The sequence below is a fragment of the Girardinichthys multiradiatus genome, chromosome 5 (assembly GCF_021462225.1).
Source record: "Girardinichthys multiradiatus isolate DD_20200921_A chromosome 5, DD_fGirMul_XY1, whole genome shotgun sequence".
NCBI lineage: Eukaryota > Metazoa > Chordata > Actinopteri > Cyprinodontiformes > Goodeidae > Girardinichthys > Girardinichthys multiradiatus.
Window position 1 is genome coordinate 38,316,171 of NC_061798.1, and position 27,567 is coordinate 38,343,737.

The 27,567-nt window shown below is 38.9% G+C and overlaps 1 protein-coding gene across 4 annotated transcripts; it reads left to right on the forward strand.

The window, feature by feature from the left end:
* The first annotated feature begins 4 nt into the window (after positions 1-4).
* pla2g6 (phospholipase A2, group VI (cytosolic, calcium-independent)) lies at positions 5-26,653 on the forward strand. Of its 4 annotated transcripts, none has more exons than XM_047364965.1 (19): positions 5-125; positions 5,914-6,134; positions 7,286-7,495; positions 10,222-10,402; positions 10,680-10,867; positions 11,310-11,406; positions 11,617-11,799; positions 15,411-15,519; positions 16,373-16,498; positions 16,807-16,891; positions 17,735-17,898; positions 17,978-18,128; positions 19,577-19,713; positions 19,956-20,033; positions 21,162-21,316; positions 21,410-21,461; positions 21,783-21,898; positions 22,083-22,156; positions 25,603-26,653. In XM_047364965.1, the coding sequence occupies exons 2-19, from the start codon at positions 5,920-5,922 to the stop codon at positions 25,739-25,741; spliced, it is 2,460 nt and encodes an 819-aa protein (XP_047220921.1). In that variant the 5' UTR covers positions 5-125; positions 5,914-5,919; the 3' UTR covers positions 25,742-26,653. The 4 variants fall into 4 exon arrangements, with proteins under 4 accessions (XP_047220921.1, XP_047220920.1, XP_047220918.1 ...); XM_047364964.1 differs by lacking the exon at positions 5-125 and adding an exon at positions 176-333; XM_047364962.1 differs by lacking the exon at positions 5-125 and adding an exon at positions 5,153-5,271.
* The last annotated feature ends 914 nt before the right edge of the window (positions 26,654-27,567 follow it).

Here is a 27,567-nt window from a genome sequence, read left to right on the forward strand (position 1 = left end):
CAGTCATTAGAGCAGAAACAGCGGCGGTGCCGCGGCCAACCTGCCCGCCTGCAAGTCACGTGTCCGGGGTCATCCTTGGTCGCCGCGGCAACAGACCTGAAGATGAGATCGGAGCTCTAAAACAGGTTCCTTTACCGTCACACGTTGCGTTTATCAATAATTCATTTTAGAGATCAATACTAATACTCTTTTTATTGAAATAACAATCGTACCTGTAGATAGACTTCGACGTTTTATTATAAGATCTTTTCAAACGTTTTGGTAATATGTTATTGTTAGAAAAACACCCCCAAAAATAAATCTCCAATAGTCTTGACTGGATATGATTTGCAGGTAATATAATTCAGTTTTTCCTACAAGTCAAAACAAATTTCACTGTATCTCTTTATAACTGTTTCCACAGGGAAATTTGTCTTGCTGCCAAGTGAAAAACATAAAGAGCACAATTACTCTACAACAGTTCAGAAAACTAAAGAGAAAACATCAGTAGGCTACAAAATCATCAGACTAATAAGAGAAAGCAATTATACCAAATGACATAACTGAATAATGCCCCGAGGGATAAAATAGTATTTCCATCAGTTGATTCTCACCTTAGGCTTTCTTAATATATTTTTCAAGAGAAGATGGAGTGGAGAATGTCTTTAGCCTTTTGAGACTCTTTACAGTGTTTGTGTTATATCAAGTAATTTAGTACCAATAATTTTGCCCCACTTTTACTATTGTTTGACCCTGTTTTTCACTCCTGCTGAAATGTTGCCATACCAGGTGATACAGGTAGAGGTAGGCACATATTCTAACATTGAGTTGTAGAAAATGGCCATCAACGTTTTACAGACTTGAAATTGATTTAATTTGTAGAGACAGTTTAATCTTTGATGAGATTTTTTTTTTGTCACTGACCTTATCAGCCTTTTAATTGATAGGGTCAGAGGGGCTCTCTTATACTCTCTTCTTATCCCTTCTTATTGACGGGAAGATGGATTTAGATAATTTGAGGGGAAAATTGAAAGAAATGTTGTTAGAGGCCACTGAAGATTTGAGATTGAGTCAGATTTTTACCTTTTAGCATAAACATAAACCCGGAACAATATAATGATTTGTATATCAATGCTTATTAATGTCCAGACCTAAATCCAAATGAAAATATGTTACAAAATATGTTACAATGAAAATTGCTCTTTATAAATGGATTTCTTACAATCTGACCAAGAAACAAAAAGAATTGGAAAAATATCCGATGAGCAAAAGACTTGCAGTTACAGCAAAAGGAGAGTTTTTATACGTGGGGTTGAAAAGAAATGCACACAATTGCCATAATTTTATTTGTTAAAAACTTTGAAAACTGAGTATTTTTTTCCTTTCTCATTACAATTATGTATTAATTTATGTTGTTTTATCACACAGAAACACAATGAAATGCACTGAAGTGAGGTGTGAGTCCTTTTGCAAGGCACTTTAATGTCATACTAAGGATGTAACCCCAGGTGATCATTTTTTACATTACAGGTAGAGAAGCCAACACTGGACTTCGTTTTTATTAAATGTTCTTCTTATTCCATTTACACGAGCATTCATGAAACAGAAATCCTAGAAACGATCAACCTAACACTCCTCACTTTATCTCTGTGTTCTTATTTTATGTCAGTTAGGACCTATTATGACTCTATCATATCTAATCTTGTAACAATAGCCCCAATAGATCAATTGGTTAAAGTTTGAAAGATCATTTTGAACAGGCAGAATTTTAAGCTGGTCAGGGCTTCAAGCTGGAGTTTAGTGATGCTGTGCACAATCAGATAAAGTTAGTACAAGAGGTTTGAGGGTGCATGTTCACAAGCAGGCAATTCCTAATCCACCTACAACGTAAAGTAAAAGATAGAAAAAAAACCATTAATGACAAAAACAACAAATAACAGAACTGAGTCTCAGTTAACATTTTTGTAGAGAAATTTCAGGCACAGGGAAACTGGGTGTTTACTTGAAAAAAGAAAGCGATCTGTTGTTATCATAAACTTCATGGATCCATGGACATCCTTTAACCTGCAGCAACATTTTTATATTTTCCTATTCTTAATATGAAAAAGGATTTAGATATTAACTTGGAATGAATATTTTCCTTCAGTGTTCCTTTTTCTTTAACTGTATGTTAAAAGAAAACAGTTCTTTTAACATTCAGTTAAAAGAACCATATGTTCCAATCATGTAACTGCCAAGAAATTTGTCTTTTACCATCTAGCCTACTTTTATGAAACTTTCAAAAAACAATAATTTTATGAGCAGGACTAAGCACTTTGAGGGAGAGCTGAAGGAGTGCAAGAATGCATTGCATAGCTGCATTCATCTTGTCAGTTTGCTGAATAAGAAAAGATTAATATAAAGAAAAACAATGAGGAGTCAGACTAAACTCGTACTCTTTTATTTTTGGTACCACATCTTATTCTCTTCTTTATTTAAAAAAATGCAAAAAGACAAATACTGTCAAATGAAATTCCTGCTATTTCCTCCTGTCCTCTGCTAGCGACTGTATTGTTTTCCAGAGTGGTGGGTAATAGTGGTTATTAGTGCACGTAAACGCATGTGACATAGTATCATCGTATTTGAGTTGGACAGTTACCAATCCAGCAACATACGTCAGCATGAATACTATGCTATTATTTTCTTTCTTTCTTCTTTTTTTAAAATTAAAAATAATATCAGACATACACACTGGTATACATCAAACTACACATTATAGCACATGTTGTAAAGGTTTAATATTTTGAGAAATATGTTACTTTCTACTTAATAATGTAAATCAGTAGTCATAGAAATACTTAATATACTGGAGCTTGACATTACAGCAGCTATTGTGCCATATGTTAACTGAGAAAATTTAATTTCCCTTTGGGATTAATAAAGTATTTTTGAATTGAATTTGAATTGAAATGGTTAGAATAGAATAGCATTTTTCTTTTACTTAGGAATGTAGGGTTATGAATGAGGTCAAGGGTTGAAATCAGATTTGGTTCAAATCCTATCTCATTAAACACTAATGAGGCCTAGTTTTGTATTTAATATTACCTTTTTCCTCCACCATCATCATCGACATACATATGAAATTAAAAAGTAAACAGGGGAAGCAGAAAAGCAACTTATTTGTTTCATTTGTCCTTCATGAGTCACTTCATGGAAACCAAGTAACATAAAACTGACATTTCTGTTATTTTTCATTTAGCTGTATTTCAATATCCTTCGGTCTATAAACTCCAAGCCTCTGTCGTTCAACAGTTTCTTACAAAATCATTGAAGGAAATGGATAAGAAAGTAAATAATCCAGTTGGTTCATGTCCCTACTTGCCATTTCTTCATTTATACAAATTCATAAACTAGCATCAATTGCACTTCTCTTCCTTATTTGTCACAATCATTGCCTTTTGGGCTCATGGAGTTGAATGGGGTGTTTCTATTTCTTTTCCCTTTTTTGTTTTTGAAGAAGTAATTGAGGGCTTCCCCTGTTAACCAATGTATCCCATCCATCTCTTACACTGTAAGTTTTAATACTGTACAGAGTTAAAACTTAACTCAGAAACCCAAAAACGAATGTATCAAATCGTATACTTGTCTTCTACTCTCTGGTGGATGACCTAAGTATTGCAAGTGGGCAGTGCCAACTCTTTCATTTAGTTTTATTGAAGAGCCCAAGATGGCTGCATGCACTTCGAAAGGTTTTCACCCCACCTTTTAATTTAGAAAAGACTGCTGTTAGTGAAAAGTAAAAATACATCCCCACTCATTTTACGCAAAATCTCATCATTTGGTGAAAATGTGAATATCATTTGCGAAACTGCAGGTATTTTGGTATGTTTTAGTATATCAGTTGTTTGTAGAGTATTTCATATATATGTATATAAAAAGACATGTAGACTGGAAACAAAAACTAATATATGTTCAGAAGGTTAGATAATTTTACCATCATAAACAGTCAGTACATTTATAAATGGGATATTTTAACAAATTCTTTATATAGATTCGAGTTAATGTGAGTAATATAACTTCAATTAGACTTGGATATGGAAAAATAATGATATTTTCATTAGAATTACACTTTATGCCCATTGTAAATAGTCAATTTTAGAAATGTAATGTTGATTTCTATATTTCAACATGACTTTATATAACTAATGTGACTTAACTTTGGCTTGAATATACTAAAATAAATATAGTTTCATTAGAATTTGACATTATGCCATTGTGAATAATTAACGCATAATTTACAAATGTAATAATTTAACAATATTACATATACAGAGGCAACTTAATGTGACCAATATGATTTAATTTAAACGTGAATATACTAAAATGCATGTATTTTCATAAGAGTTTTACATTTATGCCCTTGGTTTAAGTCAATAAATACTTGACTGTTGTAATAATTTTTCAAATTATATATTTAATGTGACAAAGTCATATTCGTCCTAAAGGCATTTCTTACGGGTTTTATCAGATATGTTTCATGGGTTAATGTATCAGTTGTTTTTAGTGGATTTCCTGATTTAATTCGTTTTATATAAACCAAAGTAAAAGCTGCAGTCCCATTATAACTTAATTTAGACATGGATATGCAAAAATAAATATATTTTTAATGGGATATGAGATGTTTGACTATTATCAATGTAAACAATTGAGCATTTGTATGTTTAGATATGATTTCATGTGACTAAATATGACCTAGTTTAGACTTAAATATACAAAAATAAATACATTTTGATTACTATTCGAATATATTACCATTGTAAATAGTTAATGAATATTTATAATGGTAATAACGCAATAATTTCTAGACGTGGCAAACAAATCACTTGTAGGAAACATTTTTATTAAGAAACCAAATGATGATTCTAACTGAATTCAAGACAACTCGGAAAGTTCAAACAGAACAAAATGTTACTTTATTATCATTTTGTCCTTTTTTAAATTTAACAATTGTATAAGCCCAGAGACAAGTAAAACCTGCTGACCCCCATGATTTTTTATCTAAAAACTAGTCATGATTTGTCACTGATGCTTACTGTAGATTAGCACATTTTCGCTGATCATGCTTTCTGCTGTGAAACAAACCGAATCACCTAATTTTATCATGTCCGACCCTTCTTACCAAGCAGTATAAAATCCTGTGTTCTGATTGGACAAGCTTGCGTCAATCGACGTGTAGCAAGTTTGGTTGCGGCGTCGGTGGTTGATGTTGCTGTCAGAAGTCAGGCTGTCTGCCGCACTCAGAGCTGCTAGCGGGTAAGCTGAATGGTTTTAAACCAGTTAATGCGATTACCTCCTACTTACAACTAAACAAACATTTTACAGATACTTTACGGAATAATGTATGAACTTTAAATAAGAAACAGGAAGTAAGCCTAGAGGAGAGTGCATTGGAGACACGTTTTCGCTGAGTTTAGCGTTAGTATCCGCTCATTATATGTCTTTATGATAATGGCCACGGGAAATGTGTGAACATCACCGATGCAGGTGTTTGTTCACCATTCAGCCCGGTGCAGCTTTATTTATGTTTAGCCTCTACAAAAAGATGAAGGTCATGGACTGAGATGGCGCTGTTATCAGCTAATGTTAAAGCCCTACTAACCCACCACAACATTGGAAAGGATTGTGTTTATAAATCTATTTCTTAGAACTAAACAGCCAACTAAGCAGCCATAACATAACATATGTTGCATAAACTTGTTGCTCCACTTAAATGGTGACATCACTCCCCAAAGGACAAAATAAATCATTCATTAACTCTGACAAGTGTCCCACATGAGTTCATGGAGAACCCAGAGCTGCTAAAGTAAACGGAGGGATGTTGAAGCATGTGTTGTAGACCAGAGATCATAAATACTGCAGATTGCCTTCAGCCATCAATCATGTCCGTGTTTTAAGGTAACCATGCAATTCCTGGGCCGGCTACTGGACACCGTCTCCTCCGTGTCAACCCTCTTCACAAACCCTTACCGGGTCAAAGACGTGCCGTTGACAGATTATGAAGGAAGAGCAAACGTTCTGCTGAAGCAGGAAGGTCGAATGGTTCTGTACAAAAACCCACAGTGTCAGTCATGGGACTGTGTGCTCAGGTCCCCTGAGACACCAAATGTACTTCTAAGGTCAGTATAGATCAATCCAGTAGCAGATTTTGGTTAATGATTCCATCTTACATGAAACCTTTTTTATTTATAAACTTTTACGTTTTACCCCCATTGTTAAAGCTGCAGTAGGTAACGTTTGTAAAAATGTATTTAGTACATTTTTGTTTAAACTGTCACTATGTCCTGACAGTAAAATATTAGAAAGATGATCAATGAAAGAAATCAAGCTCCTCTGGCTCCTCCCAGTGGCCCTTCAGTCATTTGCAGAAATGGAGGAATGTCTTAGCCGTGTCAATCACGCTTGTGTACGCTCTGCTCACATCCCTCCCCCGCACAGCGCACACTGTCGCTCAAGCTAAAGATTGCCATTGTGCTGCAGCTGTGCTAATGGTGCAGAAACTGCCTATCATTACAGGAAAACTCCCAATTTCTTGACTGGCACTTGCGCAGTCAACAGAGGCAGGTTACCAAAAGAAGACCAATGACGAAAAGGCGGCAGGCTCTGCTGTGGGGGAGGAGCTGTGGAGGGAGGGCCTTGCCTTTTCAAACTTGTTCAAACTTTCAGGCTAAGTCCACGATTTCTCAGAACTTCATACTGCAGCTTTAAACACCTCTGCGTGATTTGTTGTCTCAAGCTACTTGAAAAACAGGGTATGGATTTAAATGGTTATGGATATGTTTTTAAAATGACCTCGAAACTGGTAGAACAAGTCAAAGAATATTCTGTTCATGGCAGTTGTCTGTGATTTAAAAAGCCAACAAAAAGTTACAAACACAAATTTCACCTTATTTTAATGGGACTTTTGTTATAGACTAAAACAAAGTAGCGATAGAAACAGTCCGATTTTTATTCGCTGATAATGTAAAGCAATGGATTATTTTCCTTCCACTTCACATTCAAAGAACATTTTGTGTTGGTCTATCACATAAAATCCCAATAAAATTAATTGAAACTTGTGGTTTTAACATAATAAAATGTGAAAACCTTCAACAGGTATTACTGGTTTCAGAAGGCTCTGTATACTTAGGGAAAAATACACATAATGCTTTTAACAGAGAAAAGAAGGTGTTACGCCTTTTAATCTTAGAAATCATACTGGTTCGTTTTACCACATTCCCACCAAGCTTCTTCTTTGACTTCTTGGGTGTAACCACTTAGCTGTTCACAGGCTATTTCAGGTGGGGTCAGAGAAAGATGCCATGAACTGGTTTCCCCAGTACGCCCTCAAGCTTCGACCCTTCTACGAGACTCTCCCTCTGAAGGCTGATGCAGTGCAGACAATCGTGGAATGCATCCGCAACCACCCCGACTGGAGCTCTGCTCACATAGCTGTGGAGACTGGCATGAGAGAATGTCTCAAACATAACTATGTCCAAAGGTAACTCTCGAAGTTGTTCTATATTATTGCTCATTGATGATTTTGCCTTTGCAGTTTAAATCAGTGTGTGGTACCTTTTATTAATAATGAGATCAAAAAACATGATTTAAAAAGCACAAAACAATAGAGTTGGCCAAAGTGTTCTGCACTAAAACCCCAAAACAGATAAAAAACACCAAAAGGAGAAAAAACATTAAATGAAAAGAAAAAAACATCAAATTAGTTAAAAGCAAGTAAAGGCTTCTGAAAAATATATACTGCTCCAAAAAAATAAAGGGAACACTCAAATAACACATCCTAGATCTGAATGAATGAAATATTCTCATTGAATACTTTGTTCTGTACAAAGTTGAATGTGCTGACAACAAAATCACACAAAAATCATCAATGGAAATCAAATTTATTAACCAATGGAGGCCTGGATTTGGAGTCACACACAGAATTAAAGTGGAAAAAACACTACAGGCTGATCCAACTTTTATGTAATGTCCTTAAAACAAGTCAAATGAGTCTCAGTATTGTGTGTGACCTCCACATGCCTGTATGACCTCCCTTCAACGCCTGGACATGCTCCTGATGAGACGGCGGATGGTCTCCTGAGGGATCTCCTCCCAGACCTGGACTAAAGCATCCGCCAACTCCTGGACAGTCTGTGGTGCAACGTGACGTTGGTGGATGGAGCGACACATGATGTCCCAGATGTGCTCAATCAGATTCAGGTCTGGGGAACGGGCGGGTCAGTCCATAGCTTCAATGTCTTCATCTTGCAGGAATTGCTGACACACTCCAGCCACAAGAGGTCTAGCATTGTCCTGCATTAGGAGGAACCCAGGGCCAACCAGCATATGGTCTCACAAGGGGTCTGAGGATCTCATCTCGGTACCTAATCGCTGTCAAAGAAATGCCACCGTACACCATTACTGACCCACTGCCAAACCAGTCATGCTGAAGGATGTTGCAGGCAGCAGATCGCTCTCCACGATGTCTCCAGACTCTGTCACGTCTGTCACATGTGCTCAGTGTGAACCTGCTTTCACCTGTGAAGAGCACAGGGCGCCAGTGGTGAATTTGCCAATCCTGGTGTTCTCTGGCAAATGCCAAGCATCCTGCTTGGTGTTGGGCTGTGAGCACAACCCCCATTTGTGAACGTCGGGCCCTCATACCATCGTCATGGAGTCGGTTTCTAACCGTTTGTGCAGACACATGCACATTTGCTGGAGGTCATTTTGCAGGGCTCTGGCAGTGCTCCTCCTGTTCCTACTTGCGCAAAGGCGGAGGTAGCGGTCCTGCTGCTGGGTTGTTGCCCTCCTACGGCCTCCTCCACGTCTCCTGGTGTACTGGCCTGTCTCCTGGTAGCGCCTCCAGGCTCTGGACATTACGCTGGCAGACACAGCAAACCTTCTTGCCACAGCTCGCATTGTGCCATCCTGGATGAGCTGCACTACCTGAGCCACTTGTGTGGGTTGGGAGTGTGAAAGCACCACCAACATTCAAAAGTGACCAAAACATCAGCCAGAAAGCATAGGTACTGAGAAGTGGTCTCTGGTCCCCACCTGCAGAACCACTCCTTTATTGAGTGTGTCTTGCTAATCGCCAAAGATTTCCCCCTGTTGTCTATTCTATTTGCACAACAACATGTGAAATTAATTATCAATCAGTGTTGCTTCCTAAATGGACAGTTTGATTTCACAGAAGTTTGATTTACTTGGAGTTATATTGTGTTGTTTAAGTGTTCCCTTTATTTTTTTGAGCAGTGTACATAGGACCTGTTCAGATGACCCAAGAGTTCCTGAATAAGAATGGGGTTCAGAAATGTATTTTGTTGCCAAACCGTGCAAGGCAAAATTTGAGTTTTTAAATGTAAGAAACCAGCCCTTAACAAAAAGTTTATATTTTCATCAAATTTAATTGCCAGTTAAAATCAATACCAACATTTCAGGCTGCTGCCTTGAGGGCTCAAAATAATGGAGGAAAGCAGAATGCAGTGTTTGAAGATGTGTTTAGTGGATCAGAAATGACGATCTCTGATTTACATTCATTTAACTGTTGAACTTTATTTGCCATCCATTATTTCCCTCTTTAATACAGGGTAGATAAATTCTTGCTGCTCATCAGAGTTAATCGGAAAATAAATCGAATCATCTGCATAACGATAATATTTAATCCCAATGACGATTGCATAATGTAAAGGAAACTGGCCCCAAGATGGATCCTTCAGGGACACCACGACTAACAGCAGCAGGTGTAGAGGAAGAAAAATGTCCTAATTTGAGTATGATCTAAGTTTTAACAGATAACAGATTCACCCATCTATTAACAGCTTTAAGCCCATTAGCCTCTAATGCGTTCACAACAATCTGTTATTTATGTTCTTAGACTGTCTCCTAAATGGCTGTTTTTTACTGATAATGTTCATGAGAAAACATCATAAAAATTTAAATATTCAGTTTTTAGTTTTGGAAAATTGTTGTTTTGTTTCCAAAGTTTAGAAATGGAACATTTTAAATATGTGCAAAGCTCTCCTTGTCATTCTGTGTACTACGGCATTACAACACAAGCCTGCCAGTAGCGTACAGGCTCAACCAACCAGCATTCTTTCTTTGCGAATATAATTGGAGCCTCATGACTCACGGGGAGCTATTTAAAACTAGTTAAAATGGATTAGTAAGTGATACTCTTATGTGCTACTTTAATATGTCAAACCTTTTGCAAACCTCTGTTGTTAGCCAGATCAATGCTCGGGATGCATCAGGTCAGACACCTCTGCACCTGGCCTGTGAACGAGGCGACTTAGTGTGTGTGAAGGAGCTCTTGGAGGAGAGCCAGGCCCGCACTGACATCAACGACAAAAATGGAGAAACCCCCATGCACTACGCCTCCAAGCAGGATTCTCCTGTCATCATCCAGGTGAGACTGAAGTGACAGTGAGGCAGGGAGGCTTTGCTTCAAAAATATTTTGAATGCCATTTTTATGTCTTTTGATAATATAGTCCTTAATGTGGAATCAGAACTGGCTTACATCTTTATTGGCTGGTCAAAGGTTTACAAAAACTGGAGCTTGGGTATTGGTCTATCTCTGATATCACTCAAAAGTACTGGAATAACATTAAAACTACTGCTTTACAGTCTATAATTAAACAATCTTCCCTCTTTTGACTTTCCTCTTTCATACTGTCCAATCCAGGCTCTGTGCTCACGGCTGTGCTCAGGGGTGGACGAGCTCAACAACAACGGGGAAACACCGCTCCATGTGGCCTGCCGTCTGGGACGGGTGGAGTCCGTTAAAGCCCTATTGGAGGGTGGGGCGAAGTGTGATGTCATTGGCAGTATAGGAAATCCTATCCACACCGCTATGAAATACAGTGAGAAGGGGTGAGTGAACAAAGAGCTATAGAAAGATGCCGTTGTTGCAACATAACAGAATCAGGGCAGCAAAGGCCATCTGTCTTTTTTCCCTGTGATACAAGAGACAACGTGGTCTCCAGGAAGCAAGTGGTGTTGCTGGTTGTTCCACTGACATGTCTCTGAATGAATCAGTGGAAATGAATGTTTATCTTATAAGTTTCCCACTTGATGATAATCATATGTACAGTAAGACTGAAATATATTTTTAGAACGACCTAATACACGCCAAAAACTGTTTCCACTAAAAAACATCGACAAACTTATTAATCGGCCCAGAATTGGCTAAAAATGTCAGAAACTATTTCACTGTGCATTGACATAAATCTATTATGAATGATTCAGCTTAGTAAATGTGAAATAAATTATGTGATAAATATTAAATGGTTTATTTCTTGTGCTTGTTTATCAGCTGTGTGGAGGAGATCCTCAGAGCAGACCCATCCCAGGTCCAAGCTGAAGACTCAGTGTACGGAGGGACGCCCCTGCATTGGGCTAAAACATCCGAGGTAGCTACTGCTACACCCAGTTTTCAGCTGCTAATGTCTGCAATTAGTTAATATATTTACAATATGATTTGGAAAAATGTCTGGTAGAGTGTTTGCTGTGATGGCAGGAAAATGTGTTCATTTATTCATACAGAGTTTAACTCTCTGTATGAAGCGTAAACAGTTATGTGAAAAGGAAGATTTTTCCCCGTTTTGGTTTCTCTCTGTCAGATGTGCCGCATGCTGCTGGACCGCGGCTGTGAAATTAACTACCTCAGTAAGACCGGAGAGAGCGCCCTCCACGTTCTGACCAAAAAGGGCCGCTTTGAGGCCGCTATGGTGCTACTCACTCATGGGGCCAACGCCAACCTCAAGGGGCAGGATGGAAATACAGCTCTGCACCTCGCTATGAAGGTTCTTATTAAAGAAGCACATCATTTTGTTCATCTTTTTGGTAAAACCAATAATATCCCAATGACATTTAGAGATTTTAACTAAATAACTCATGGCCAGTTTTATTGCATGTTTAAGTAATTACAGTCTATAATGGAAAAAGAGAAAACAGTATTAATTTTATATTCTAGAATTGCGCCGCTCAAGGTGGCAGCAGGTTGGAGTAGCTCTGTTACTTTCCTCTTGTGGTGGATACAGTTGATTTTCTGTGGATGACTGTCTTCTCCAGTGTCGGATGCTGTACAGCTTGGAGGATTATTCCTAATACTTTCTACTTTTGGACATTTGTTATGATGCATTGCCATGGCAATGGGGTTGTTTCTTACAACCGGGAGCAGCTGATTAATATCTCAAAAGCTCAAATAATACTTCAACTACAGCCCCAAATCCCTGATGAGCTGAAAAGGAGACACTGTGGATGCAGAGCAGGAGCTAAGAGAAGAGAGAGAAGGAGGAAGTTCAAACCATCTCTTCCGTCGATTATGATGGGCAATGTGAGATCGTTGGGAAACAAGTTGGATGAACTCCAAGCCCTACAAAGGACCCAGCCAGAGTACCGGGCATGCAGTATTATGTGTTTTACTGAGACATGGCTGCAGGATCATATCCCCGACTCCAGCGTCTCTCTGCCGGGCTTTTTAACCATACGAGCAGACAGAGATTTAAAGAGGAGCGGCAAATGTAAAGGAGGTGGATTGGCAGTACTTGTGAACAACAGATGGTGTAATCCAGGACATGTAACTGTGAAGTGTCATCTCTGCAGTCCAGATATTGAACTGTTGGCAGTACGTTTTCGTCCATATAATTTACCCAGAGTGTTCACCAGTGTTATTTTGGCAACAGTTTACGTTCCACCTTCCGCTGTTGCCAACACTGCATGTGGTGTCATCAGCTCAATTGTTACTAAGCTACAGACACAAAACCCCAATGCTTTTGTGGCAATTTCTGGTGATTTTAACCATGCTTCACTCTCTGCTACACTTCCAACGTTTCAACAGTTTGTCAGCTGCTCTACCAGAGAAAACAAAATGTTGGATTTGTTTTATGCAAATGTCAAGGACTCATACATCTCTACAGCAAGACCTCCTCTAGGCAAATCAGATCACAATCTTGTTTTTCTCTGCTCGAAATATAAGCCCCTTGTTCAGAGGCAACCTGTAATAAAGAGGACTGTGAGAAAATGGTCACAGGAAGCTGAAGAAGCTCTGCAAGGTTGCTTTGAGGCTACAGACTGGGACGTACTGTACCAGCCACATGGAGAGGACATCAATGCCATGACTGATGTGTAACCGACTATATAAACTTCTGTGTTTATAACCTCATCCCCACCAGAACCATTAGATGCTTCCCCAATAACAAACCCTGGATCACCAGTGACCTGAAGGACCTGCTTAACAAGAAAAAAGACCCTTCAGAGAGGGAGACAGAGAATTATTGAGGATTATACAGAAGAAACTTAAAGTCAAGATAAGAGACAGCAAGGAGGTGTACAAGAAGAAGCTGGAGAGCAAACTCCAGCAAAACAATATCAGAGATGTGTGGACAGGGATGAAGAAGATCACAGGCTTCAAGCAGAAGGATGATCAGACCGATGGAGGTCTGGACAGAGCCAATGAACTGAACACAATCTTCAATAGGTTCAGTTCAGAAACAAGCTTCGCATCCTCCTCTCCTGCTCACAGCCAAACAGACAGTCCACATTCCTTTGACCCACAGGACCCACAGCTGTCCAGTAACACCTCACATTTTTTATCTTCCACCTCAGCCCTAGACCTTTCTGCTTCTACATGTTTACCTTCAACCATATCAGAAGATGCTGATGCTTCCTTTGCTTCCCCCTTCCACCTGTGAGTCTCAAGAAGTCAAGTGAATATGCAACTGGAGAGACTGAATCGGAATAAGGCTGCAGATCCAGATCATGTCAGCCCTAGAGTCCTGAAGGCCTGTGCAGAGCAGCTCTGTGGGATTCTGCAGCACCTCTTCAACCTTAGCCTGGCCCAGAAGAAGGTTCCGGTGTTGTGGAAGACCTCCTGTCTTGTTCCGGTACCAAAGAAAACTCACCCATCAGTCCTCAGTGACTATAGACCTGTTGCCCTGACATCTCACATCATGAAGGTCCTAGAGAGACTCCTGTTGGCCCACCTGAGTAAGCAAACAGTAAACCATCAGGACCCCCTTCAGTTTGCTTATTGCTGTGGAGTTGGAGTTGAAGATGCCATCATACACCTGCTTCAACAAACCCACTGTTATCTGGACAAAGCCAGTAGCACTGTGAGGATCATGTTCTTTGATTTCTCCAGTGCATTTAATACAATCCAACCTTATTTGCTTTGTCAGAAACTTCAGAAGACTCAGGTGGAGGCCTCAACAATCTCCTGGATCAAAGACTACCTGACAAACAGACCACAGTTTGTGAGACTGAAGGGTTGTGAGTCTAACCAGGTAGTCAGCAGCACAGGAGCACCACAGGGGACTGTACTCTCACCATTCCTTTTCACTCTGTACACCTCAGACTTCCAGTACAAGACAGACTCCTGTCATCTGCAGAAATACTCGGATGATTCTGCAGCCATGGGGTGGATCAGAGATGGACAAGAAGCTGAGTACAGGAAGGTGGTGGACAGCTTTGTGGCATGGTGTGGAAACAATCATCTCATCTTGAATGTGACTAAAACAAAGGAGATGATTGAGAAACAGGAATAAGTCAAAAACTATTTCCATCATGGGAGAAGAAGTGGAGGTGGTGGAGGAGTATAAATACCTCAGTGTTCACCTGGACAACAGACTGGAGTGGAGATGCAACTGTGAAGCCATCTACAAGAAGGGACAGAGCAGACTGTACTTCTTGAGGAAGCTTAGGTCCTTTGGTGTTTGCAGCAAGATGCTGCATATCTTCTATAAGTCTGTTGTGGAAAGTGTGATCTCTTCTACCATCATCTGCTGGGGTAGCAGCATCAGAGCCAAGGACTTAAAAAAGCTCAACAAGCTGATAAAGAAGGCTGGCTCTGTTCTGGGGACTCCTCTGGAACCTCTGGAGATCATTGTGGAAAGACGGATTCTTCATAAAATGAAGAACATTATGGAGAACCCTGAGCATCCTCTTCATGAGACTGTCCTACAACAACAGAGTGTCTTCAGTCAGAGGCTTCTTCAGATCTGCGGTAAGACGGAGCGCTACAGGAGATCCTTCCTGCCCACAGCCATCAGCATCTACAACGACTCTTTGAAGAAACCTGAATAATGAGCTACAACAACATTTAATTTCCCTTTGGGATTAATAAAATATTTTTGAATTGAATTGAATTGAATTTGAATTACAGTCTATAATGGAAAAAGAGAAAACAGTATTAATGTTTTAAATATTCCAGCCACTTACCAATCAGGCACAGCATGTATAAATGATTTTCATAGTTATTTATGCTGAAAGAATTGTTAAACTACGGAAACAAATTAAAAGTTTTGATGCAGTTTATTACAAATTGATCAGTTGGTTTTAAATCAGAGCTGCATAACTCCTGTTTCTCCCTAAAAGCAGTAATAATGCTTCTATTTTTTGTACCTGTTCTCATTAGATGGACCACATAGAGTTGATCAAGGGTCTGATCGTGTTTGGGGCCGATGTGGAGATCCACAACGACCTGGGAGAAACACCTGGGCTGATCGCTGCACGCACCAGCAAAGGTGAGAGAAAGTGACCTTTAAACTGAGTCTTTAAGAAAAGGAGACTGCGGTTAATCTGTTTTTGTTATAAAATGTCAACAATAAAACAAGCTGTTATTCCTAAACTAAATAAGGTCATAGAGGTCACTGGATCGTACCTAAAAGCATGCGTTGCAGTGAAAATAACAGAGATCTGCATGTTTAACAACTGAAAACATTCAGGATTAGTTTAATCCAAGTCTGGTGCAAATTCTAAAATAATTTGAGAATGCATTTGTTTTACTTCTGTGTGCTTGGAGGTAAAGCAACCAGTTGCTCATTTTATGCAGTTGCCCAGCTAATTAACAGTAGCCCAATAGATTGTAGAGCAGATTTTCATAAATGTGTTTATGCAAAATGTTTAAAAGACATTAAAGCACAACAACTTGTTGGTGTTTTTATTTTACATATTAATCTGTTATAAGATATATGGATATTATACTATATAAATATTATATACCATATATATTATATAAAAATAAAATGCTGCATACTGGAACTGACTGGGAGATAATAATGTCTCCTAAATAATCCAGGCATCATTTTTTTTTCTAAACTTGAGTGTATTTTGGTATGCTGTTTACATAAAAAGAAGCTTCCAGTGAAATCTGGCTTTATTCTGAGCCGGACATTATGTTTAATTGAGTTTCCTCTCATGTATTGATTTTTGAAAATGCATGATTGCTAACAGTCTGCATTATCTTTTTGCTTACTCTCTTTCCTCCTCCTGTCTCTCTGTTATGTTTCTCTCCATCTTAATCTGTTTCTTCTGTCTCTTGTTTGCGGTTTGTGTGCACGCCTGCCATGCTGGCTTGTGTTTGCATTAACCTGAAAGGTCCTAATAGAAAGATACTGCTGGACATGCTGTGTAGTGTAGGAGTCCAGCGCTGCCTCCCTCCTTCCCCTGGCAGTCCTCCTCCTCCTCCTCCAATGTCAAACAAGACCAAGCCTCGAGGCATAGGTAACACCACCATCCCTAGGCTTTGCAGCCCCTTTCGGTGCTCACTATTTCACCGTTTCGTCTATAGACACGTTATGATTAGAATTTTAGAATTACACAAAGTCATATATAGAATTATAAATGATGTGACATTTTTTGATCAGTGTGTTTTCGGTTAAATCATTGCATCAAGATTGATAACTTGGTATTTTAGAGTGATTGTAAATATATACTTGCCACCTTTTTATGGCTTTCAGTCCCAGTATCCTCTTTCCTTCTTTACCATTTGACAGCATGTGCTTATCGGCTTTTATTTTAATTTTTTGCAGGGTTTGATGAAATCATATATGTGGGGGCTGCAATAGGAGCAATAGGCAAATCTGAAATTGATGGACCAAAAATGGAGAAAAAGAAGTAAGTGTGTGAATTATTTGGAGAGAGTGGATCTGTTTTAAGAGCTTTTTTTGTAAAATAGTGTAAGCTCATTCAGACTGGATGGAGAGTGTCTGTGAACATCAGTTCCCAAGTGTTTCAATTCTGGACTTTGACTAGGCCATTTTAACGTATCAGCTCTGACCAACTTCCCCTGACATGGTGCTGCAACCACCATGTTTCACTGTGATCCCCACAGATCTGACCACAGCTGTTTCATCCTCGTGTTCATTGTGTTCACTACATGACTTGGGGACTTCTTTTGCCATTATTTTAACAGTAATCTTCTTCTTGCCACGTCTCCAGTAAGGCACAACTTTATCTCTGACCTGTCTCCTGAGTTGCTCACTCTTAATGATGCTGTTTGATCACTAATGTTCTCTAACAAACCTCGGATTTCTTCACTGTACAGCTGGATTTGCACGGAGATTAAATTAAACACTGGTTTACTAATAAGGTGACTTCTTAAGGCAATTTTTTGCACTGGATCTTATTTAGGTTTATTAGAATAAAGGGGGCTAAATGCATGTGCATTTTACACGCTCAGATTTCGTTTGAATAAAAATTCTTAGATTTTGTTTCACTTTAAAAAGATCTTCTAATTTGTGTTAATCTGTCGCCTAAAGATTGTGGTTGTAACCTGATCAAATTTGAAAAATGTAAAGGGTTATGAATGCTTATTCTAGGCAATGTATCGGTAAGCTTACATAATATATTTACCTCCTCTCCCCTTATCTATAATTTGATCATGTATAATAATGTAGCATATTATTTATTTATTTGTGTGTTTCATTTGATCCAAATGTTCTTCCTCCTTTCTTACAGGATAGACAGACTGCTGTGTCTAGATGGTGGCGGTATTAAAGGCCTGGTGCTGATCCAGATGCTAATAGCTCTGGAGAAGGAGGCTGGACGACCGACCAGGGACCTCTTTGACTGGGTAGCTGGAACAAGCACAGGGGGCATCCTTGCTTTAGCAATAATCCATGGTGTGTTTTCATTTTTGTCTTGTCCTCTCCGTATTTTTTTGCGCCACCAGAACAAAAATGTCGTTTCTCCTGTCTGCAGGTAAGTCCATGGAGTACCTGCGCTGCCTGTACTTCAGAATGAAGGAGCAGGTGTTCAAAGGGTCAAGACCCTATGAATCTGCACCACTGGAGGACTTTCTAAAGAAAGAATTTGGAGAAAACACCAAGATGACTGACATCAGATTCCCAAGGTTCATGTTATAATGCGACATCAAGAAGACACAAGAGTACTTGAAATAAAAATGCAGAAAAAATAGTTTTTGTTTTACAGAAACAAATGATAAAATGCTTTAATTCATTGATGCCTATAGGTTATGGCTATGTTGTCTGATACTGTGCAGAGCTACTGTCAAGAAAATAACAACATATAGCTGCTAACTTAAATAACTACACTAAATGCAGAGGATATTTATTAAAATTTGCAAAGAAAACCTAAATCCACCAGAACAACTATTACAGATATGGACAAGACAACCATCCCTAAAAGAACTTCACATTTACAAAAATTGAATGACTTCCCTTTTTCTTTTTATATCAATCAAGCTTTTTTTTTCATAAAACACCCAAACTGACTCTAGTGCTTTACAGGAAATGAAAAAAAAATCATAAAATAATCAATATAATACAACATCTACAATAAAAGTAATAGAATAAGAGCAGTTAAAGCAATAAAAGATAAAAACTTAAAACTATTAATAAAACCAGCCTGATATTTCTGCTCAACTGGAATTAATAGCCAAGTTAAAGAGATGAGTCTTTAAAACAGATTCAAAGTCATTCAAGGTGTTACTCAACACAAATCAGACTTTGACCTTTTAAATACTGATTCACACGAATACTACAATACTTATAAAAATATAAAATATTCACCAGAAGATATCCTCCCAGAAACGTTATTGCCAGTCAACATGCAGTTTAGCGAATACCAGTAGAGGTCTCCTGGTTCTCCTTCCAAGAAGCTGATTGAGTCAAAATGTGACAGATGGTCTGATCTGAAAGTCACATACTTGATATTTAAATTCAGCTAAAATAAGCTCTGGTGGTTTTCTTAGATGTGTTTTCTATACAGCGCGTTGTGATATTTTTGTCTCTGATAGGCGCTTAGCAAAGAACGTTACTTACTTGGAGCTATTTTCACAATCTGCATTATCAGTCTGACCAACAAGAGGTTGCATTTTCTTTTGCTGACAGGTTGGTCCGTGTTCATTGTGGTCCAAACAGCGACACCAAGCTACCCAGCAACATGTTGGCTCTTTTTAAACAGGCTGAATAGTTGATGAAATGCCAAAACCACCTGTGATAATAATAATGGTTCAACATTTAACTTAACGGTAATGCAATTATTAAGAGTTAAAACCATATATGTTCATACTTTCTTTTTAAAATAAACAACAAATCATTTCTATTTCTTTTTATTTAGTTTAATTGGGACGATTTTTAAGCAGACATTAAGCATCGTTTTATCGAGCTGTAAGTGTAGCAATACATTTTTCCACACCTGTGTTTTTGATGACACTTCACTTCTCAGCCCTCGCTTTAGATATCTGTTCTCAAAATTAAAAACGTTCTTCTGCTGTAAATTCTGCCAGCATTTCACCCGTCCTTTCTCCGTTTAAACTGGTTTCTCTTCTCTGTCCAGGGTCATGGTGACCAGTGTTCTAGCTGACAGACATCCGGGTGAGCTCCATATCTTCAGAAACTACAACACACCATCTCTCAGCAGAGAGCCCTCGTACACCACCACTGCCACCTTCAAGGCTCTCACCATCCCACAAGGTACCAACTGGACTTTTTATTTGGCTTGCCGCACTAAATTTATTGCTGCTGTGTAGACCTTTAACACCACTAGATGGTGGCAAAGTGAGCAGTTCTCCCACAGAATATGGGTTTGAAATCTTCTCCATCCAGTTTCATGTTCTCATTTCCTTTGTAGAAAGCAAGAGATTTTTTCATGTCATTTTAAATGAATGAACAAGTCCAGTTGTGCTGTTTGAGTGCCAGCCGTGTTGTTGTTGCAGGATTGGAGGATGAGGAAGTGTTGATAGTAGGATACTCAGAGGAGCCGCCCAGAAAGCGTAGGAAAGTGACAGATGAAGGTGTGTGGTGGTTTATGCAGGACAAAGTCAAGTCGTGAAACCTTTTAAAATGTATATCCTAAATATTTCTAAATGGTACTTGTCTCAGTCATAATGTCAGTTTAGACACACCTTTCAAGCATCTGATCTAGTTTTTTGTAAACTAAAGTGGTGTCGCTGAGATGGCAGTCTGTGTGTAAATAAGTTTAGTCTTATCCTAACAAATGGTAAAGCTTAAGTTGTTTGAAACGCGGTGACGTGTATAAAACTATCATGCTGCTATCAGGTCGTTTAATCGATTCATTTCACATCAGTGAGATGAACCTAGGCTGGATTAATTACATAATTTTAGATTTTTTTTATATATTTGTTCCTTATTTTCATTATCATGTTAGAATTTTTGCATTCAAGTAAATATAAAGGACTCTATAATACATCAGAGTAATCAACAGTTCCTTCATTTTAACTTTAACTTAAGAAGAAGCATCTTGAAGACCAAGACCCCATTTGAACAGAGCACTCAAGCTGAACATTTAGTCCACTAATCCCAAAAGGATGCTGTTTGAAAGCAATCCAAATAATTTTTACTTTTTAAAATAACATAGTAGCAAAGAAGCAAACCTTTAGCAGTGACTTGTGTTACATTTAGTGACAATATTAAGGTATAAAGGGCACATTGCCCTCCACCACAACCACCACCACCCTCCTGCAAACACACCCTCCATTTCTGCTACCTGTGCGACCCCTTCTCTTTTCCAATGGTTATAATCAGTTTGACAGAGACGGGTACCCCAAATCCTTGTGGGTTTTTAGTATAACAATGGCCACCAGTGGGCTCTAGATGGACAAACTTTATCAGTTTATTATTTTACTTATTACCCCTACACATAGCACATCCTAAAATGGCCAAACTGTAACACAGTAATTTATTCTAACCTCCCCAACAACCCTGCACCATTCCAAACCGTTCGTGAAGTGCCTTGGGACAACATGTGTTGTGAATTGGCACCTTATAAATACAACTGAATTGAATGACCCTACTTTGAAAATAGTCCCACTTTAGACATTTTGCTAAAGATCTAACCTTCTGCATACAAACTAAAAGTGTCGGTCTTCTTTGTCTTCATGTGATCTTTGTCTTTATGTCAGAACAACTCGTATGGAGAGCTGCCCGTTCCAGTGGTGCTGCCCCTACCTATTTCCGACCAATGGGCCGCTTCCTGGACGGAGGGCTGTTGGCTAACAACCCGACACTAGATGCCATGACAGAAATCCATCAGTTCAACAAGTCTTTAAAAGCTGAGGTAGCATATTCATGTGCTGTGTATTGCTGACTCAGCTGTGTGTGTAAAAGCACATTGAACTGTACTACAGATCTATTTTCTTGTCCCTCTTAGGGCCATGAAGTGGACATCAAGAAGCTGGGTGTGGTTGTTTCTCTTGGAACAGGTGGGTCCTATTTCTACCTGAAAACAGCAAATAATGTGGCTGAAGGATCAGTTTGTGATGCAGAAATTAAGTTATTTGTATCCATCATGAAAATATGCAAATTATGTTTTAAATGCAGAGTCATTATATTTGCTTTAGTAAGAACTTACCTGTCTTTGTAGCAGCTCTGCTAGTGTAGGGTTTAAGTGTTGTATCATACAGTTAAAGCTGGAAACACGTTTCTATGAGGGGAAACATGCTTTCACTTCCATTTTACTACAAGTAACAATCTAAATTTAGCTGTTTCTGAGTAAAATCACTTGTGCTCTTGTGTATTTTCAGGTAAACCCCCACAGGAAGTGGTGACATCTGTGGATGTTTTCCGGCCCTCCAACCCTCTGGAGCTGGCCAAGACATTTGTAGGCGCCAAGGAGCTGGGCAAAATGTTGGTGGACTGTGTGAGTTCACTACTGTTTATGCTAAGCTGTAAACATTTCTCATCCTATTTTTACCTTTTAGGTATTTAAAAAAAATGTATTTTTAACCTCTTTATCTCTGCCATTCACGGGGTAGATAATTTACAATCAGAACATTTGGACACTCTGTTTTTGTCTTTAATTTGAAATCTCTCTGAATGTGCAGTGTACGGACTCTGATGGTTGTGCTGTGGACAGGGCAAGGGCATGGTGTGAGATGATCGATACCATTTACCACAGGTCAGCTGATAATGAATCTGCTGATTCTTATTTCCTGATATTGCTGCTTTTAGTCATTTCTCTTTTTTTACCAATGAATCTGTCAAACCACATCTCCTTTTCTCTGAAAGTATATGCATAATCACTCTACAGCCAGGGTCCAAAATTCCAATCTAACATTGTGCAACTTTAACATGCCTAGCTGGTCCAATACAGCTGATTCAAATAGATGAAAAACCTCCTAAGCATGCAGTCAACTTCTGTAGAATCTAAAGAATGATGTAATTATTTTACTTAGATTTGACAAAGCCGATACACATCTGAAGGATGGCCCTCATGGACTGGAGCTGGACTAAATCATTAGTTTATGTGCAGTATATATAATACTGAGTTCCACCAGATGTAGGTTTAGTGATAATAATGTTGAATAAAGTAAATAAAAGCTTGTTGGATTGTTTTTTAAGTGAGACTTGACTTGAGACCACACAAGTCATAATAGAAACACTTTTAAAAGAGTAACTGGAACAAAGTAAGAAAATGTGTGTATGAGTGGTGATGACACATTACGGTCGATCTGTGTTCAAACCACTCATTGAAGTAAGTTTGTCGTAACTTTGAAACACAACCAAACAAATAAACAGGCATAGAGGCCTGTTAGCATTCCGGCTCAATAGCTGTTAGCATTAGCTTAGCAGGTAGCCCGCTAGCACTCAGATAGTTTAAGACCACAATAAGCAACACTATGAAAAAAAAAAAACAATGCTTAAATAGTTTTATGCTACACTCATTTCCCCTGCCCAGACACAACCTCTTGCGTGAACTGTTCGGAAGAGCAGTATTACAGGAGGTCCAAAGGCGATGAGCTGCGAGGCGGGCGATGAACAAAGAAAACTGCTGTCGGTAGCAGCTTGTGGTAGCTTCTCCTCCCCAGACCAGAGCGCAGGAAGTTGTGCACTGTTGGCAGTTCCTATGCTGTCCTCTCTCAGGGCATTGAAAGAAGGAAGCCACTTCACTCGACGTGATTAGAGAAACCGTCCCTTCGGGGTCAATTTTCTTTTTCTGCAGAAGTTCAGAAGGAAAGGTTTAAAACAGGTTGTCTCAACTAATCCATGGCATGATCACTGGGTATACAAACAGCATATCATAACTTAACTTTGGATCCAACATATGCTCTCCCGTCTTTGTTCCTAAAAGAGCTGCGCAGGTAGAGAGCGAACAGGTGGTGGGAGCTGTGTTTTTGCACTATGACATTACGGGGATTAGAACTGTGATTCCTCCTTCCTGGGGATGTTGTAAAGTAGGTTGAATAGAAGTTGATAATATGAATGCAGGCATTACCATGTGTTAGCGAAGTCATTACAAAGACAAAATAAAAGGCGCTTTGTTTGGCTGATTCAGACATTTGATTTTAAAAGGAATTGTGGGTATTTATTCGCTTTTGAAAATAAAGGCATATTTATATTTCTCATGGGTTAACTATTCTGCCTTATTGGTTTTCTTTATGAATTTTCAGAATACTTTGAAGCAACTTATGACAGTGTTTACAATTCAACTAAATGTTACAAGATGAAAAGCAAATTGTGTTAATCCGGTAGGGCTCCAACTAACAATTATTTTGCTATTGCTTTAATCTGTTGACTTTTTTTTCGATTACCGTATTTTCCGCACTATAAGGCGCACTTAAAAACCATTAATTTTCTCAAAAAATGACAGTGCGCCTTGTAATCCGGAGCGCCTTATATATGGATCAATTGGTTAATTGGTTGATCCATACTGGTTGTACACGGCGCTCTGTCAAAATGTTTCAGTACGACTGGTAGCCGCACCGCTTGCAGCATTACGGCTACCGTAGTCAGGGGCGTCGCCGAAGTAATAGCGGTAAACACCTGTACTGTGCTTACTCCTAGTCCAACACCACTTGTGTGTGTATAACGTTTGAATGTACTGTTGCAGGAATTGCCTGAACTATATGTGATTAGAAGCTCAGTGTGTGGGGTGTATGTTTCGTGTGTGTGTATGGAAGATGTTAACATTACTCCTCCGGACAGAGGTGGCGCTGTGTGCTGCCGTAGCTGAGAATCAAGAGTGAAGGAGTGACGTCGGTATTATTGTGTGTGTGGGGTGGGTAGAGACGGCGACCGGAGCAGCGGTGTATGAGTCTGTAAGCCCTGTGTTTTTACGTGCTGCAAAGTCATTAAAAAGAACCCCGAATCTCGTCAACAACTCAGTGTTTTGATGCTGTTTCTTCATGCTCAACTCAGCAACGTATGAGTGAGGGAGTTAACCCCGAGGAAACTAGTAACTTCGGCCCTGGAGAAAGCGTCTCCCCTGTGTCATCAGACTACGGTCAGGGGACAGAAACAGGAAAGGTTAACAGTACTAACGTTTGATTTAGTGCATCAAACTGTTTCTTTTACGTGTTTACTGAATCAGGGAAAAGTTCCCTTTCACGTTTTAACTAACGTTTGATTTCAACTTCAACTTCATAGACTCCAATGCATTCCTAACGTGCGGTTGGCTTTATTCAATAGAATTCTATGTAGAGGAGACCTTACCATGAGAGTGAATGGAGTTATCAGAACGCTGGTTTGTAGTGTATTAATAAAGTTTGACTGACTGTTTTGTTGACATTCTCTTTAGCACAGCTCCATCTAGTGGATGCATAACGCAACCCCAGTCAAACGTTTGACTGCAGTAGCTTCTATTCTATGCGCCTTATAATCCGGTGCGCCCTATATATGAAAAAAGTTCTAAAATAGACCATTCATTGAAGGTGCGCCTTATAATCCGGTGCGCCTTATAGTGCGGAAAATACGGTAATCAATTAATAATCATATAGCAAAAGGTACTTAATAGGATATTTTTTTACAGAATTTTAAGCGGGAAGCTATGCCACATGAGGAGTTCAGGATAGAACATATTTACTGGCAAAGAAGGCTTTTTATCGTAAATTGAAAATGTATTACTGTTATATTGATTGTACAGTTTTGGATTAATTACTGCTCTGGGTGTGCTGTTCTTTCAGCAAATGGCATGTTTTAGAGTCTGTTTATTCCAGTTAGCGATTTTTCAATTACTAAATTAGTTGACGATTATTTCAATAATCGATTAATCAGATTAATTGTTTTAGCCCTAAAATGAGGTCTAATGACAAACCGTACAGAATCTGAGGTCCTAACCTGATGCGGTGCAGTGGTATTGACAGAGTAGAGTAGTATTGGCATGCATCTGATGGGAAAATCTTTAATTCGGGCTTTAGAGACTTCAGACCTGACTTGGACTTGTAGAAAAGGCCCTATTAACATCTCTGGCGCAAACATATATAATCCAATCTCTTTAAGGTTTATAGCGAACAAAATAATTACATTCCAAGTTGATTGCTCATGCATAGGATATGCAGTAAATGCAAGCAAACAAGTTTACCAAGTATTGCAGAAATTCATTTCTGTGTGTGTCTTGTTGCGCAGGCTGAGCCCCCAGCTCTCTCAGGAGGTGATGCTGGATGAAGTGAGCGACGAGGTTCTGGTGAACATGCTGTGGGAAACTCAGATGTACCTCTTTGAGAAGAGGGAAGTCCTCCAATCCCTGGCAAAAATGTTGCTGTAAGGCCGACACGAGAAGGAGATCATATAGATGGGTCACAAACAAGATCTAAAAGTATTTAACAGTCCATAAGAACAGACACTGTTCTAAGAGATGTTAGGAATAGTGAGCTGTGGTGTTTCCAGGAGGGTCTGTGTTGAAATAAAAACAAAGCCCAGCAACTCTCACATTTCTTTTATTCAGAAAGTTTAAACTTGATAGAAAACCGGCACAGAAAATAGCTTAATACTACATGAGGAAAGAGATGTAGCATCATTTGACCTCTTTCTATGTTTTCTTTACCAGCTTCATAGTTTTTTTTTTGATAAACTAATGAAGTGTTCCTAGTTTTCTTTGCGTGGGAATATAGAGGAGAGGTTGGAGGAAGTGGTGAAAACAAGTCTGCTGCTGTTCCCCTCTCTTCACTTTCTTAAAGACAACAAGTAAAAACTTGGATTTAAACTGTTACAGCCTCTTCATTTACCCCTCAGATGTTCACATAAACATCTGCAAAACTACTCATGTTTTAGACATTTTGGCTCTATACTAATGTGATCAAAAGTAACCCTGTAAAACCACTGATGGTCATTTAGATTTCCCTGCAGAGAAGCTGTGATGACATAACAGTTCTGCCTTATATAACTGCACTGTTTTCTTTCCACACATTGCCCGTTTTCATGCATTTATACGTTTTTGTTTTACCTCAGTCTGTGCCGAAGACCCACTCACTCTACACTCTGTGAATGAACTGCCTATTTCCAAATGTTTCCTGTCTTAATCTGACATGTGAAAACCTTTTGCAGAAGTAAGCTTACTTAAACGTAACAGAACATGCTGCTACTTGCAAACATATAACAAATAATTGTTTTATATTTTTGTCTATCAATTATGAAAGTGATTACTTATATGGTAATAAATTATATTACTACTGACCTAGGATGTGTCACTGACTGGTTTTGTTATTATAATTTTTATTTTATGTTGATTTTTCTCTACATTTGGAGACCTGTGACCATAAAGACAGATATATCAGTGTATTGCAAAGATATTAATATCTTCTAAATATTTTTTCATTAACTTTGTCACATTACAACTACAAATGTCAATTCATGTTTGGACCATTCTAAAACGTTCTGTCCATTGTAGCTCCGGCTGTATGTTTTTATGTCATCGTCTCGCTGGAAGGTGAACCTCCACCTCCGTCTCAAACCTTTTGTAACCTCTCACAGGTTTTCTTCCAGGGCTACTCTGTATTTAGCTTCATTCATCTTCCCATCAATTCTGACCAGATTCCATCTGTTGAATAAATGGATCCCCATAGTACGATGCTGCCACCACCATGTTTAACTGTGACGATCAGCAGTTTTGGTCTCATTTCACCAGAACAAGCTCTTCCATGAAAGGCTTAACATAGTTTGCTAACAGGATTTCTTTTGACTTTCTTTCGACAATGGCATACGTTTTGCCACCTTCCCTTAAAGGTCAGATTTGTTGGGAGAATGACTGATGGTTGTCTTTTCAACAGGTTCTCCTATCTAATTTGAGGATCTCTTATGCCTTTTTTTCATTCAGGATTTTGGCACCGCATGGCTTCACTCCGCTTAATCTCGCTCTACTTCGTAGGAAAGCTATTGTTTCCATTGATTCATTAAAGACTGGAGTTATGTCTTGAAGCCTCGCCTCCAGCCTTCAGCACTGTGCGCTGTGCCCTTACTGTCTAATGGTTCTGTGTGAGCCAACCAAACCTGAGATAAGTTTTAAGTACAAACATGTATAGTGAAATAAACCATTGCACACCTTGTCCTCCAACAGTGATTTTTAACCACCAACATGGTTTTCGGTTTGACCCG

Excerpts from the sequence above, each read along its gene's own strand:
- pla2g6 (XM_047364965.1), top strand. The coding sequence starts at position 5,920 with ATGCAATTCCTGGGCCGGCTACTGGACACCGTCTCCTCCGTGTCAACC. Across the intron at positions 10,868-11,309 it reads ATGAAATACAGTGAGAAGGG|CTGTGTGGAGGAGATCCTCA; the intron begins GTGAGTGAACAA and ends CTTGTTTATCAG. Across the intron at positions 16,499-16,806 it reads GACCAAGCCTCGAGGCATAG|GGTTTGATGAAATCATATAT; the intron begins GTAACACCACCA and ends AATTTTTTGCAG.